Below are 14,242 nucleotides of genomic sequence, written 5' to 3' on the forward strand. Positions count from 1 at the left end.
CTCCCCCACTCCCCGTGGAAGCGAGTCCCACATTCTCCCCACTCCCCGTGGGAGCGAGTCCCACATTCTCCCCCACTCCCCGTGGGAGCGAGTCCCACATTCTCCCCCACTCCCCGTGGGAGCGAGTCCCACATTCTCCCCCACTCCCCGTGGGAGCGAGTCCCACATTCTCCCCCACTCCCCGTGGGAGCGAGTCCCACATTCTCCCCCACTCCCCGTGGGAGCGAGTCCCACATTCTCCCCCACTCCCCGTGGGAGCGAGTCCCACATTCTCCCCCACTCCCCGTGGGAGCGAGTCCCACATTCTCACTAATTTTCTGATTGTTGTCCCGAATTCTTAACTGGGTTTGTTAGTGATTTTCCTATATTTATGCCTGCTGTCCTTGGTCTCTGCGACTGGTGGATACATCCTCTGAACATCTACACTATCATATCCCTGAAGAGTTTTAAAGATCTTTACCAATGTTACCCCTCAGCCTTCTCTTTCCTACAGAAAGGTGTCCAGCCTCTCCCGATCACTACCACGTCTCTATAAATGTCATGCCGGATAGTGTACTGACACACCAATAGCCGTCAAGCCAGCTCCTCTAGTATTGGGCTGCAGGAAGGGTGAATCTGTCAGGGGAACCTCAGGTTTGATTTCTGGTCAGTGCCAAGTTAGCTGCTTTTGGTCTCAGAGGCAACATACTACACCTGGCTGCAGAAACCCTGCACCTGGGAAGGGGAAAGCTCAGCCAAAGCTGTGTGGCAAGTGCAGTCACAGGTGCATTTGTGGGAATATTGATCCAGGTGAGGTATGGAGCTGCATGGCTGTCTCAGACTGTGGACAGGAGCTATCCCCAGTGTGATTCAGTATGATTGCAGTGCACTGTCTTCCAGCCTCTGCACAGATGGTCACAGCTCCTCCTCATTCCTTACCTCGTCCGATCCTCCCAGTTCCACATTCATCAGGTAGCGCTCAGCCACTTCCAGCAAGGCATCCTTTGGCCACTCGGAGAACCAGTCAATGGTGGTGCAGTTCACCAGCGCAGGGTACTGGCGTACGCGATTCCTTTAAGACAAAGAAAGAGAAAACTAAATGTCTTCAGGCAACCTCACTTCACTGTTTAAAAACTGCCTGCGCCGTTCTGAAAATCACAAGTTATGATTGAGGAAGACCATTTAACTGAAAACAGCTCAAGCACCGAGACACATTCAGTCACCCAGACACACAGCCCATCACCCAGACACACACCCAGTCACCCAGAGAACCTCATTCCAATCTCCTTCCGTGTGGGAGGCTAAGTGATGAGTCGCAAGTTTGTGGAGGGAGCTGAGTGACAGTTTGTTTTATTTCATACAATCCTTCAGCGCAGAGGGAGGCCATTCAGCCCATCGAGTCTGCACCAATTCTCTGACAGAGTACCTTACCCAGGCCCCCATACCACCCCTGGGCACATTTACCATGGCCAATCCACCTAACCTGCACATCTTTGGAGTGTGGGAGGAAACCGGATCACCCGGAGTAAACCACGCAGACATGGGGAGAACGTGCAAACTCCCCACAGACAGTGACCCGAGGCCGGAATTGAACCCAGGTTCCTGGTGCTGTGAGGCAGCAGTATTAACTACTGTGCCGCCATGTGTCAATCAAATAAACTCAGCCACATGGATAGTAATGAAATGTGCCACAGTGGAGCAAAGCAGAGGCCATCAGACCCCGAAAATAGAGAACTGAAAAGGAGAGAACAACACGGACAAGGACTGCGCATAGAACAAAGAACAGTACAGTGCAGGAACAGGCCCTTCAGCCCTCCTGCACCAATCACATTGTCCTATCTCGACCAGCCGCCTGTATCCCTCTATTCCCCGTCTGTTCACGTGTCTATCCAGATAAGCCTTAAATGTGACTAACGTGTCTGCCTCAAGCACCTCACTTGGCAGAGCATTCCAGGCCCCCACCACCCTCTGTGTAAAAAAACTCCACCCCCCCACACATCTCCACTGAACCTTTCCCCCCTTATCTTGAACTTGTGCCCCCTTGTGATTGTCATTTCTGCCCCTGGGAAAAAGCTTCCAACTGTTCACCCTATCCATAGCCCTCATAATTTTATAAACTTTTATCAGGTCACCCCTCAGCCTCCGTCTTTCCAGGGAGAACAATCCCGGTTTATTCAATCTCTCCTCATAGCCTCCATAACAGGCAACGCCCTGCTAAACCTTGTCTGTACTCTCTCCAAAGCCTCCACGTCCTTCTGGTAGTATTCCAAATGTGGCCAAACCAACGTTTTATACAACTGTAACATAAATTACCCATCATGAACTTTTCGATCTGAAGCAACAACTGAATGGTGCTGCAATTTGTTGGGAACTAGCAACCTGGACTTCAAACAATGGCACCTGTTTGATGCTGATTACAGGTCTTCAGTGTAAAAATAACAAATGCTTTTAAAATGCTCTCGTTCTCTATGCTAACACCTCACCTGAAAGGATCTCCAATGGGACTCATGCACAACACGACATGAAGATTATTACGTACTCTTTCCATCAGGAAATTGAAGATGCTTTCATTTGTATGTGGTATGGATTCTTCTTTCGCTGCATCTAACAAGGAGTTTTTAATCTGGCAATGGAGAAGATGGTTAGCAGATCCTTGCCTTGTTTCATTATCTCCCAAGTCAGTGACCCTGCTAAAGCCCAGCCTGCAGAAAGGGAGACCCAAGCCTCCAAATTGACGGAATCCACATGGTTCCTGACAATGTTGTCAGGAAGGAGCACCAGTTTGACATTTTACACCACACCGATTCTGAAAGATTGCTAAAAGATTCTGAACAAGAAGAGATTGCTACATTATCGATGCAAAGAAATTCACTCTGCTAATGACCTAGTAATATAAAATGTCTGGAATTCATTCCCACAGAAAGGAGCTGAGGCCAAACCGTTGAGAGATTTCAGGGAGAAATTAGATTTCACTCTTGGGGCTAAAGGGATCGAAGGATATCGGAGGAAGGGAGGGGGAATCAGGATATTGAATTTGATGATCAGTCGTGATCGCAATGAATGGGGGAGCAGGCTGGAAGGGCCGAATGGCCTCCTCCTGCTTCGGATTTCCACGTTTTTATTTTAGAGTCAGTCATTTTATTCCACGGTGACACTTGTGCCAGTATCTGACAAGCTGGAGAAGCACAGAATCATAGAATCCTGCAGTACAGAAGGAGGTCATTCGGTCCATTGAATCTGCACCAACCACAATCCTACCCCAAGCCCTACCCCTATAACCCCATGCATGTACCATAGCTAGTGCCCCCTGACACTAAGGGGCAATTTAGCATGGCCAATCCACCTAATCCGCACATCTTTGGACACTAAAGGAGAATTTAGCATGGTCAATCCACCCTAACCAGCACGTCTTTCAGACTGTGGGAGGAAGCCGGAACATCTGGAGGAAACCCACGCAGACACAGGGAGAAGGTGCAGACTCCACACAGACAGTGACCCAAAGCTGGGAATTGAACTCAGGTCCCTGGCACTGTAAGGCAGTAGTGCTAACCCACTGTGTCATGCCGCCCTGAACAGAATTTTGACAAATTTATTGGAATTCTATGAGGATGTGAATAGTGCGGTAGACAGAGGGGAACCGGTGGATGTAGTGTTTCTTGATTTTCAAAAGACGCACAAAAGATTGCTTCAGAAGGTTAGGAAGCATGGAGTTGGGGGTAAAGTGTTAGCGTGGATAGAGGATTGGTTGTCTAATAGGAGGCAGAGAGTTGGTATCAATGGGTGCTATTCTGGTTGGCGGTTGGTGACTAGTGGAGTGCTGCAGGGATCGGTGCTGGGGCCTCAGCTATTTACCATTTATGTAGATGATCTGGAGGAGGGGGCTGAGTGTAGGGTGACGAAATTTGCTGATGACACAAAGATGAGTGGAAAAGCAAATTGTGCAGAGGGTGTGGAAAGTCTGCAGAGGGGTCTGGATAGGCTGAGCGAGTGGGCGAGGACCTGGCAGATGGAGTACAATGTTGGCAAGTGTGAGGTTATCCACTTTGGCAGGAATAATAGTAAGAGTAAGTTACTATTTAAAGGGCGAAAAGCTGCAGCATGCTACGGTGCATGCTGGCCTTTATAGCGAGGGGGATAGAATATAAAAGCAGGGAGGTCTTGCTGCAACTGTACAGGGCATTGGTGAGGCCACAGCTGGAGTAGTGCAGTTTTGTTCGCCGCACTTGCGCAAGGATATTTTGGCCTTGGAGGGAGTGCAGAGGTGGTTCACTAGGCTGATACCGGAGATGAGGGGGTTAGACTATGAAGTGAGACTAAATAGACTGGGTCTGTACTTGTTGGCGTTTAGAAGGATGAGGGGGGATCTTATAGAGACATATAAGATAATGAAAAGGATGGATAGGGTAGAGGTAGAGAGATTCTTCCCGCTCAGCAGGACTAGAGGGCACAGCCTCAAGATAAGGGAGGGGGGGGCAGTTTAGAACGGAGTTGAGGAGGAACTTCACTCAAAGGGTGGTGAATCTCTGGAATTCTCTGCCCGTTGAAGTGGTGGAGGCTACCTCGCTAAATATATTTAAGACAAGGGTAGATAGGTTTTTGACAGTCAAGGGAATTAAGGGTTATAGGGAGAAAGTGGGAAAGTGGAACTGATCCACTTCAGATCAGCCATGATCGTATTGAATGGCGGGGCAGGCTCGAAGGGCTAGATGGCCTACTCCTGCTCCTATTTCTTATGTTCTTATGAACCAAAAGAAACCTTTCTGGTGACCTTTTGATAACAAAGGAGTGTGGGTAAGAAAGAATTCTGGCTCTCACTCAAATAGAACTGGGTGAACTTTCCCAATGAGCATTTGCTGTGTTGTACAGTGCCTATCCCTCCGATGTACTTCACGGGCTGTGAATACCCCTGGGATGTTGTGGGAGGATAGGAAATAACACAGCAGAAGGGCAATTTATTTCTGTTTCTCACACTGTGAGAGGGAAATCGCTAAAACATTCTTGAATATAAAAATAGATTCTAACCAGCAGAATCCTGGGCTAATTGTTTTACAGTCGCATTGCCAATTTTTCCTCAGTGTAGAGTTTTTTTGTATTGTGTACTGAGAGTGTGAGTGTAACTGTAATCAGGATGGAATCTGGAGGTGGAGTATAGAAAGTGGTTTATCACCCCTGCCCTTATAGCTGGGACCAACTACGCACCTCTTCAAACTCGTCTGCTTTGAACAGGTTCGGAACCTCTCCAGAGCTCAGGATGTTATTAATATCTTCCAAGAAGGTCTCTTCAACTAACTGGGTGTCCGTGAACAGGAACATGGTCGGGTTATTTGCAACTCCTGCCTCACGGTAGATTTTCTTCAAGTCTACAAATGTATAGTTAAGTTCAGTCAACAGTAATGTTAATTTAAGATACTTCATTCCCTCCTGAGTCCCCATTTCATCTCCTCGGGCCAGGAGGCACTGGGCACCATCCACCCCCTCCGCCGTGCAACAATCCACTGCCTCACCCACCTATCGACACTCACTGCAGCAGCACTAGAGAATCCCAGCCATGGGTGATATTGGACAATCTGGCCTCAATGTGGGGCGGCAGGAAGGAGATTGATATTTTAAAACAACACTGAGACTCAGACCTACCTTCTCTGAACTCCATCTTGCGGTAGACCTTGGTGACTTCAATTTGGTAGGTGTTGTAGGTGGAGATGAAGGCAGACAGCTGAGAGAGACTCTGTCGTCCACTGCCCCCTATCCCAACCAACAGCATGTTCCCACGAGGCTGACTGATCACACGGATAATCCTCGTCACTGAGGAAGGAAATGTGAGGAACACACATTCAATCTGAGGTTTTACAGGGCGGGAACAGGCCAACCTGTCGGCGCAATGTTGCGGCAATTCTGATCTCCTAGCTCATAACTGCTACTGCTACAGAGACTGCTACTGCCAATCTATCCATCAAACACAAAAGGTTAGTGATAGAAACCTTGAAATCTTGATTTGATTTGATTCGACTTATTGTCATATTCACCGCTATACAGTGAAAAGTATTGTTTCTTGCGCACTATACAAAGCATACTGTTCATAGAGAAGGAAAGGCGAGAGTGCAGAATGTAGTGTTACAGTCACAGCTAGGGTGCAGAGAAAGATCAACTTAATGTAAGATAAGTCCATTCAGAAGTCTGACAGCAGCAGGGAAGAAGCTGTTCTTGAATCGGTTGGGACATGACCTCAGACTTTCATATCTTTTTCCCGATGGAAGAAGGTGGAAGAGAGAATGTCCGGGGTGCATGGGGTCTTTAATTATGCTGACTGCTTTTCCCGAGGCATCAGGAAGTGTAGACAGAGTCAATGGATGGGAGGCTGGTTTGCGTCAATGAAGAAGATCAGTATGTAAAGTAGTGCAAGACACTGTATAATGGTTACCGTGTTCGATAGCATCTTTGAACAGGACGAGGCTCATGGACACCACCCCAGGGGTGGAATTATACTCAGACAGCTGGTGCTCCATGTATGTTTTCAGCACCTTGAAGTTTGTTAGGTCTTCATATACATCGCCCCGCATGAAGTCACCTAGGAAAAAAGAGAGAGGCCCTCAGTTACCCACTTGTAGGAGAGCTGCCTCTGGAGAGAGGGCTGGAGATGTGGGGAGGCAGGATGTCAAACATGGGATTAGGAGAAGCAGAACTGCACCTGCAGCTAAGTAACTGTGACAGTGCCGTTCCGTAGGTCACAAGCAATTCCAAGGCCAGAGACTGCAGGGTGCACAGTGCTTAGCAGTACTGCCTCATAGCACTAGAGACCCCAGGTTCAAGTCCAGTCTCGGGTCACTGTCTGTGTGGAGTCTGCACATTCTCCCTGTGTCTGTGTGGGTTTCTTCCAGGTGCTCCAGTTTCCTCCCACATTCCAAAGAAGTGCAGATTGGCTGTGCTAAATTGCCCCTTAGTGTCCAAAGATGTGCAGGTTAGGGTGGATTGGCCCTGCTAAATATGCAGGGTTATGGAAATGGGCAGGGGGACAGGGGGTTGGAGCTGGGTAAGATGCTGTTTTGGAGAGTCGGTGCAAACTTCATGGGCCAAATGGCCTGTTTCTATGCCTGGGTCGATGATCCTATGATGTCATTGACCACTGCCTCAGATCAAACCGATATGCCATGAAGCCTCAGGGAGGAGTTGGACCCATTATCTGCCATGGCGGCTGGCCTATCACTCACTCTGAATAATGGATTCTTTTTACCTTCCCTGTCCCAATCTGGAAAGTGGCCAGACATTTCAAGGCTGAATGGGTCAGTTCGTCCCCAAATTCATCAACTAATGACTGTGGCAGCATTAAATTATTCACACGGCATTTCTTTATTAAATCACCCTCCTGATATTAAACCAACATCAGTCTTCCAGAGAGCTTCCACAACTCCAGGTGATGCATCTTAAAGCATCTTGCCTTGGTGTGGGTGCTCCGGTTTCCTCTCAGTCTGAAAGACGTGCTGATTAGGTTGGATTTGGCCATGCTAAATTCTCCCTCAGCGTCCCTGAACAGGTGCCGGGGTGTGGCAACTGGGGGATTTTCACAATAACTTCATTGTGGTGTTAATGTAAGCCTTACTTGTGACACAAATAAATAAAATAAAAATATTTGCCCTCTTGTAGGTAAAAGGATATACAACACAATCCAGCAACTGATCATGAGTTAGCGAATAAGGAAGCCATCCTGAGCTTATTAACTGAATTAACATTTTGAGTTCAGAGATTGAAGAAGAGGCATATGGGCTTGAGACGCTGGCTTGGATTTTCCAATCGTTCGCACCCCATCACTGATGCCAGTGAGGATGGCAGATTTAGTGCTCAGGTGAATCTCCTCCCTGCAGCGGGGCTGAAGAATACCGCTGGCATGAATGGCTGGGAAATTCTGCTCGTTCACTCTGTTCCTCTCTCCACAGCCACTGCTGTTGAGTTTGTCCGACATTTTATTTCTGATTCCCAATTTTCGCAGCATTTTCTTATCGATTGAGGCCAAGTCTCCTTAGGCATGAGCTCATGAGCAACTTTTTTTCAGGAATAGGTAGAGTTAAGCATAGATCTGCCAAAGATCTAAACATGGCAAATCAGTACACCTCATTTCAAATCAGCAGCAGGGAGGAAACAGCAGAGAATTGCTGAGAGAGGAGAGGCATTCATTACTCGTCACTGTTTTCATGTTGAGATATTGTACTCTATTCTTACCAAAGATGGGTGATTGCTTAGTTGGACAGAGGTTGTGGAACGTCATGTCTAAGAAAGTGCCTAGCTTCTCATTCAGTAGTATCACAAACAGTTCCATATCTTTATGTTCCACAAACCGGTCAGAAAATACCCTGCATCAATGAAACAGAAAGGTTAGCTCTGTAATCATTCAACTCAGTCGGAGATATGGTAGCAAGTCAGGATGTCTTGTGGCGCAGTGGGGTGTTAGCGCCCCTGCCTCTGAGCCAGAAGCTCTGGGTTCAAGTCCCAGCCCATGACTTGACGGCCAAGGAAGATGAATTCATAACACGGCCAAAGCAGGTTGGGTGTGTCAACCGGCCAAATCCCTCCAAAAACGCCAATAGCTAGCGGTAAGAGGGGGAGAGACTCCTGGTCAGCCACACTCGATGTGGAGTGGCACACATGCCCCCATCCCCACTCTTATACTCCTCTGATGATCAGACCAGCGACCTGATCTGGGCATTACTAACTATGGAAACAGACCAAGGTCTGCCTTAGTGTGCCACTAGGTGCAGGAATTGGAATTGTAACTCAGAGGGCTGGACTAATGAGCTAGAAACATAAGCTCAAACGTAAGGAATTTGAACTCGATCCAGTCAGATAAACTGGCATAAAAAGCTTGCGTTAGTGATAATGATCAGGATACTACCGGACCATCGTAAAAATACAAGCGGTTCCTTCATAAGAACATAAGAAATAGGAGCAGGAGTAGGCCATCTAGCCCCTCGAGCCTGCCCCGCCATTCAATAAGATCATGGCTGATCTGTTGTGGCTCAGTTCCACTTTCCCGCCCTCTCCCCATAACCCTTAATCCCCTCTCTTATCAAAAACCCATCAACCCGCTTCTTAAAAATATTTAGCGAGGCAGCCTCCACCACTTCAACGGGCAGAGAATTCCAGAGATTCACCACCCTTTGAGTGAAGAAGTTCCTCCTCAACTCCGTTCTAAACCGCCTCCCCTTTATCTTGAGGCTGGGCCCCCTAGTCCTACTGTCTTTTTTGAGCGGGAAGAGTCTCTCCACCTCTATCCTATCCATCCCATTCATCATCTTATACGTCTCAATGAGATCTCCCCTCATTCTTCTAAACTCTAGCGAGTACAAGCCTAGTTTATTCAGCCTCTCCTCATAGCTCAACCCCCTCAACTCCGGTATCAGCCTAGTAAACCTCCTCTGCACTCCCTCCAGGGCCAAAATATCCTTGCGCAGGTGCGGCACCCAAAACTGCACACAGTACTCCAGCTGCGGCCTCACCAATGCCCTATACAGCTGCAGCAAGACCTCCCTACTTTTATATTCAATCCCCCTCGCTATGAAGGCCAGCATCCCATTCGCCTTCCTGACCACCTGCTGCACCTGCAAGCTGGGTTTTTGCGACTCATGCACAAGGACCCCGAGGTCCCTCTGCACCGTCGCCTGCTGCAGTTTTTCGCCACGTAAGTAATAGTCCTTCCTACCATTCTTCCTACCAAAGTGGACCACCTCACACTTGCCAACATTAAATTCCATTTGCCATTTCCTGGCCCATTCGCCCAGCCTATCTAGATCCTTCTGCAGACTCTCCACACCCTCCGCACAATTTGCCTTTCCCCCAATCTTGGTGTCATCAGCAAATTTCGACACCCTGCACTCGGTTCCCTCCTCCAGATCATCTATATAAATGGTAAATAGCTGAGGCCCCAGCACCGACCCCTGGGGCACCCCACTAGTCACCAACCGCCAATCCGAATAGCACCCATTGACCCCCACTCTCTCATCAACACAAAAACAGAAATTCAGGGAAACTCTCAACAGACCTGGCAGCATCTGTGGACAGGGAAAACAGAGCTAACGTTTCGAGTCCATTTGACTCTTATTACGATAACAGACTCAAAACATTCACTCTAATTTCTCTCCACAGATGCTGAGGTTTTCCAGGATTTTCTGTTTTTTGTTTCAGATTCCAGTATTTTGCTTTGTTGACTATCACAGTTTCTTTATGCTATATTTTTTATTCATTCGTGGGACATGGGCAACGCTGGCCATTCTTAGTTGCCCCTTGGAGGGCAGTTGAGAGTCACCCACATTGCTGTGGCTCTGGAGTCACATGTAGGCCAGACCAGGGTAAGGACAGCAAATTTCCTTCCCTAAGGGGAACCAGATGGGTTTTTCCGACAATGGGTCATCAGTAGATTCTTAATTCCAGATACTTTTTATTGAATTCAAATTCCACCATCTGCTGTGGCAGGATTCGAACCCAGGTCCCCAGAAACATTAACTGAGTTTCGGGATTAATAGCGATAAAACTACTAGGCCATCACCTCCCGTATGTTTAGGAGGTCTGTTGTCCTCACTCAGTAAGAGCTCTCTGTCAGACCAGATCCAGAGCAATTTGGTTGACTCATAATGACCTCTGACTGTGCTCAGTTGCACTGAAGAGGCTTCTCCAGTGCAGTTAGGAAGGGGACATAAATATTGGCCTTGCCAGCAATGTTCAGAAAGATTTAAAACATAGAAGCTTTCATAGAGCAGAGAGATGCTATTACAGGAAGGATGTAATTGCTCTGGAGAGAGTGTAGAAAAGGTTTATAGGAATGTTGCTGGGGCTGGAGAAGTGTAGCTATGAGGAGAAATTGGAGTTATTTTCCTTGGAACAAAGGAGGCTGAACGGTGATTTGTTTGAGGTGTACAAAACGATGAGGGGGAGAGATAGAGTGGACAGGATAACATTGTTTCTCTGGGTGGAGAATTCTAGAACTGTGGGACGCAGATTCAGAATAAGTGGCAGTAGGTGTAGAGGGGACAGGAGGAAGAACTTTTTTTACGCAGGGGCTGGTGGGTGTCTGGAATTCACTGCCTGAGTTGAGATGGAGGCATAGACCCTAAACTCCTTTAAAATGTACGTGGATCTGCACCTTAAGTGTTTACACTACAGGGCTCTGGGCCGAGTGCAGGAAGGTGGGATTAGAAAGAGCACCAGGGTATCCTCGGGCTGGCATGGACAAGATGGGCCAATTGGCCTCTTTCTGTGCTGCAACTTTCCTATGATTCTATGGTGTGGTGTAAAACTGAGCTGCAAGTAGGAATGTGCAAGCAGCCAGGGTCTCAGCATTCCCAGAGCAAATAAGGGGGAAAATGTTAAGCTTCCCTCTCCTGTTGGCAGTCCTATCAGGATGTGATGATCCTCTCCTGATCCAATACACAGCTCAGAATTCAGGATCGATGTTTGTGGGTGAAGGATAATACTCAGGTAGTGGGGCGGGGTGGGTGAACCAATGGACCTGCCACTCAGCAGAAGCTTGGGACAAAAACAGGGGATAATTAAAGGAGGGGGAGATACCTGAAGCATTCATGGACCCACAGCCGTGCGATACTTGTTTTCGAGTCGTGGTAGTCCCTGTGCACGCGCAGCATCCCTTGGAAGACCTATGAGAAAAAAAACAGCAGCAGAATGATGAGGAAAGAGCAGAGGGGAGCAGGAGGCATCGGAGAGTTCCTTCAAAGACCTCAAACAGATTTACTTTATCATTATCATTTATTCTCTCATTACAGAGAATGAGGAGGTAATTGACAGGAGCTACCGGCAAGTGGTCACACCGGGGCAACGGGAAGAAGGCAAGTGGGTAACGGTTAGGAAGGGGAAAGCTCACGTGATGGAGAGCACGCTGGTGGATGTCCCCCTTCCTGTCTGAGTACTGCTAGGGGGGACAGCTCACCTGGGGGAGGAAGTGGTGGCCAGGTGAGCTGTCCCCCCCAGTCCTTCAAAAAAGTAAGAAAAAGAGCAGCAAGGCAGTGTTAATAATCCAGGAAACGAACCGGGTGCCTGGCGCAGTGAGGCAGCAGGGCTAACCACCGTGCCGCCCCACAAAGCGCTGAATGGCCTTGGTCTGTATGGTTTGATTCTATCAATAGAAGTAATGGAAGAGTGGAGGAGAGAAGAGAAAGGCAACGGGAAAGAGTGAGAGGAGGCTGAGAGAGTGGGACAGAGAATGAGAGAGAGTAGGACAGGGTGAATGAGAGATAGGCAAAGAGAGTGAATACCTTAGAGATATCCCTGAGATTGAAGAGATAGTGGATCTTGGTGGGTGTAGGCAGGAACTTCTGAATGACTCCATTATAAAGTTCGATGGTGGCATCAGTAATGACATTGCCAATTGGCTTCATCTGCTCATCAAAATCCTGCAGTTTCTGGTTGATCAGAGTGTTGAAAATTCGCTTGATCTGGGATGTCTACAGAGAGAAAACCTTCCTGTGTCAATCTAGCTGAGAAGGTGAAAACACAGTGCAAATTAACAACAAAATCAGGACAGGAAATATCTGGAAACACGTATCTGTGTGAGTACAGGAATGCAATCGGAGATTAGTTAGTGAGAGTGGGGTGCTTCCGGGATACACAAAGTGGCTTCAAATAAATAAGTCTGGTCACAGGAATTGAATCTGTGTTTCTTTGCAGGAACTGGAACGATAGAGGATAAGCAAATCCCAATACAAATTAACTCCAGATTTCCAAAATACCTTTGATTAGACTACAAAACTTACTGCTTAGCATGTTTTCTGGCAATTTACTGGCTGGAAGCAATGGGCAGAAAATGACTGCATATCATAGAAACTCTACACTACTGCCGAAGGAGGCCATTTGGCCCATCGAGTCTGCACCAGCTCTCCGATAAAGCATTCCACCCAGGCCCTATCTCCATGGCCCTGTATTTACCCCATCCTACACCTCTTTGGACACTAAGGGGCAATTTAGCATGGCCAATGCATGGCAAGAATTTAGCATGACCAATGCATTGTAATCTGCACATCTCTGGAGTGTGGGAGGAAACCGGAGCACCCGGAGGAAACCCACACAGACACGGGGACAACGTGCAGACTCCACACAGACAGTGACCCAAGTCAGGAATTGAACCCGGGTCCCTGGCGCTGTGAGGCAGCAGTGCTAACCACTGCGCCACCACTGGGGGAAATAAGTTCCAGGTTTGCAGATGTGTGAGAGCTTCAGAGTGCCTGACTATACACAACAGGTCTGGATATGCTGGTGGAATGGACCCTTCACTGCTAACCAGCATGTAACCTGGAGAAGTACCATGTGGAAATGGCGAGAGCGCCACAAATAAGCAACTTCTAGAGAGAAGACCCCAAGCCAGTGCAGAGAGCTATCTGGGCATTCTGCACATAGACCCCTAACTTTATTGGCAAAACTGTGAAGAAGGAGCTGAAGTGAGTAAGTTACTAAATGAAACCAAATTACTGCGGATGCTGGAATCTGAAACCAAGACAGAAAATGCTGGAAAATCTCAGAAGGTCTGGCAGCATCTGTAAGGAGAGAGAAGAGCTAATGTTGAGTCCAGATGACCCTTTGTCAAACTAAAAGGCATAGGAAGGCTTTCTGGGCCTTTTAGTTTTGTAAGAAGCCTCACAACACCAGGTTAAAGTCCAATAGGTTTATTTGATAGTAAACGCCACTAGCTTTTGGGGTTTGCCCTTTTGTCAGGTGAGTGGAGAGTTCTGATCACAAACAGAGCATATAAAGGCACACGAAGTTTACAGAATACTGATGAGAACGTGAGTCTTTACAGCTAATCAAAGCTTTTAGCTTTGACAAAGGGGCCTTCTGGACTCAAAACGTCAGATCTTTTCCCTCCTTACAGATACTGCCAGACCTGCTGAGATTTTCCAGCATTTTCTCTCTTTGAGTAAGGTACTAAGTTGTACTTACAACACAACTCACTATGAGCTAAACTATTCGGTTTTTGCACAATAACTTAGTTCAGATTCAGTTGGAATGGTCTCCCTGCAGGGCGGGTGACACACTTTGGAGAGGGTGTAAAGATGGGCCTTTGGGTTCGCCCGCAGGCTTTAACTTCTTTGTTACCCAGACAGGTTCAAACAGCTGGGTCACTACACTGTAAAGAAATGTGAACTAGGGGGGAACCTGAGCAAAGCTTTTAAGGTCTATGAGGGAAGGTGTACATGTTGAATAAACAACTGGAAGAAGCCATTGGTTATTGTCTGTACACTCCTGTACTTAAGGTTTTTGCACTGAATGTGAT

The 14,242-nt window shown here is 47.6% G+C and overlaps 1 protein-coding gene across 1 annotated transcript in view; it reads right to left on the reverse strand.

The window, feature by feature from the left end:
- The window catches only part of dnah2 (dynein, axonemal, heavy chain 2), a 190,939-nt gene that overhangs the window by 65,603 nt on the left and 111,094 nt on the right, over nucleotides 1-14,242 (reverse strand). The window contains exons 49-56 of the mRNA XM_080181836.1: nucleotides 12,231-12,419; nucleotides 11,530-11,615; nucleotides 8,191-8,321; nucleotides 6,398-6,544; nucleotides 5,614-5,781; nucleotides 5,179-5,339; nucleotides 2,463-2,602; nucleotides 919-1,051 (exon numbers count right to left, since the gene is read on the reverse strand). Of these exons, the coding sequence (XP_080037962.1) occupies nucleotides 919-1,051; nucleotides 2,463-2,602; nucleotides 5,179-5,339; nucleotides 5,614-5,781; nucleotides 6,398-6,544; nucleotides 8,191-8,321; nucleotides 11,530-11,615; nucleotides 12,231-12,419 (1,155 nt within the window). The remainder of the gene's footprint in view (nucleotides 1-918; nucleotides 1,052-2,462; nucleotides 2,603-5,178; nucleotides 5,340-5,613; nucleotides 5,782-6,397; nucleotides 6,545-8,190; nucleotides 8,322-11,529; nucleotides 11,616-12,230; nucleotides 12,420-14,242) is intronic.

This window comes from Carcharhinus amblyrhynchos, unplaced genomic scaffold (assembly GCF_965287045.1).
Source record: "Carcharhinus amblyrhynchos unplaced genomic scaffold, sCarAmb.v2.hapA scaffold_43, whole genome shotgun sequence".
In the NCBI taxonomy this organism is placed as follows: domain Eukaryota; kingdom Metazoa; phylum Chordata; class Chondrichthyes; order Carcharhiniformes; family Carcharhinidae; genus Carcharhinus; species Carcharhinus amblyrhynchos.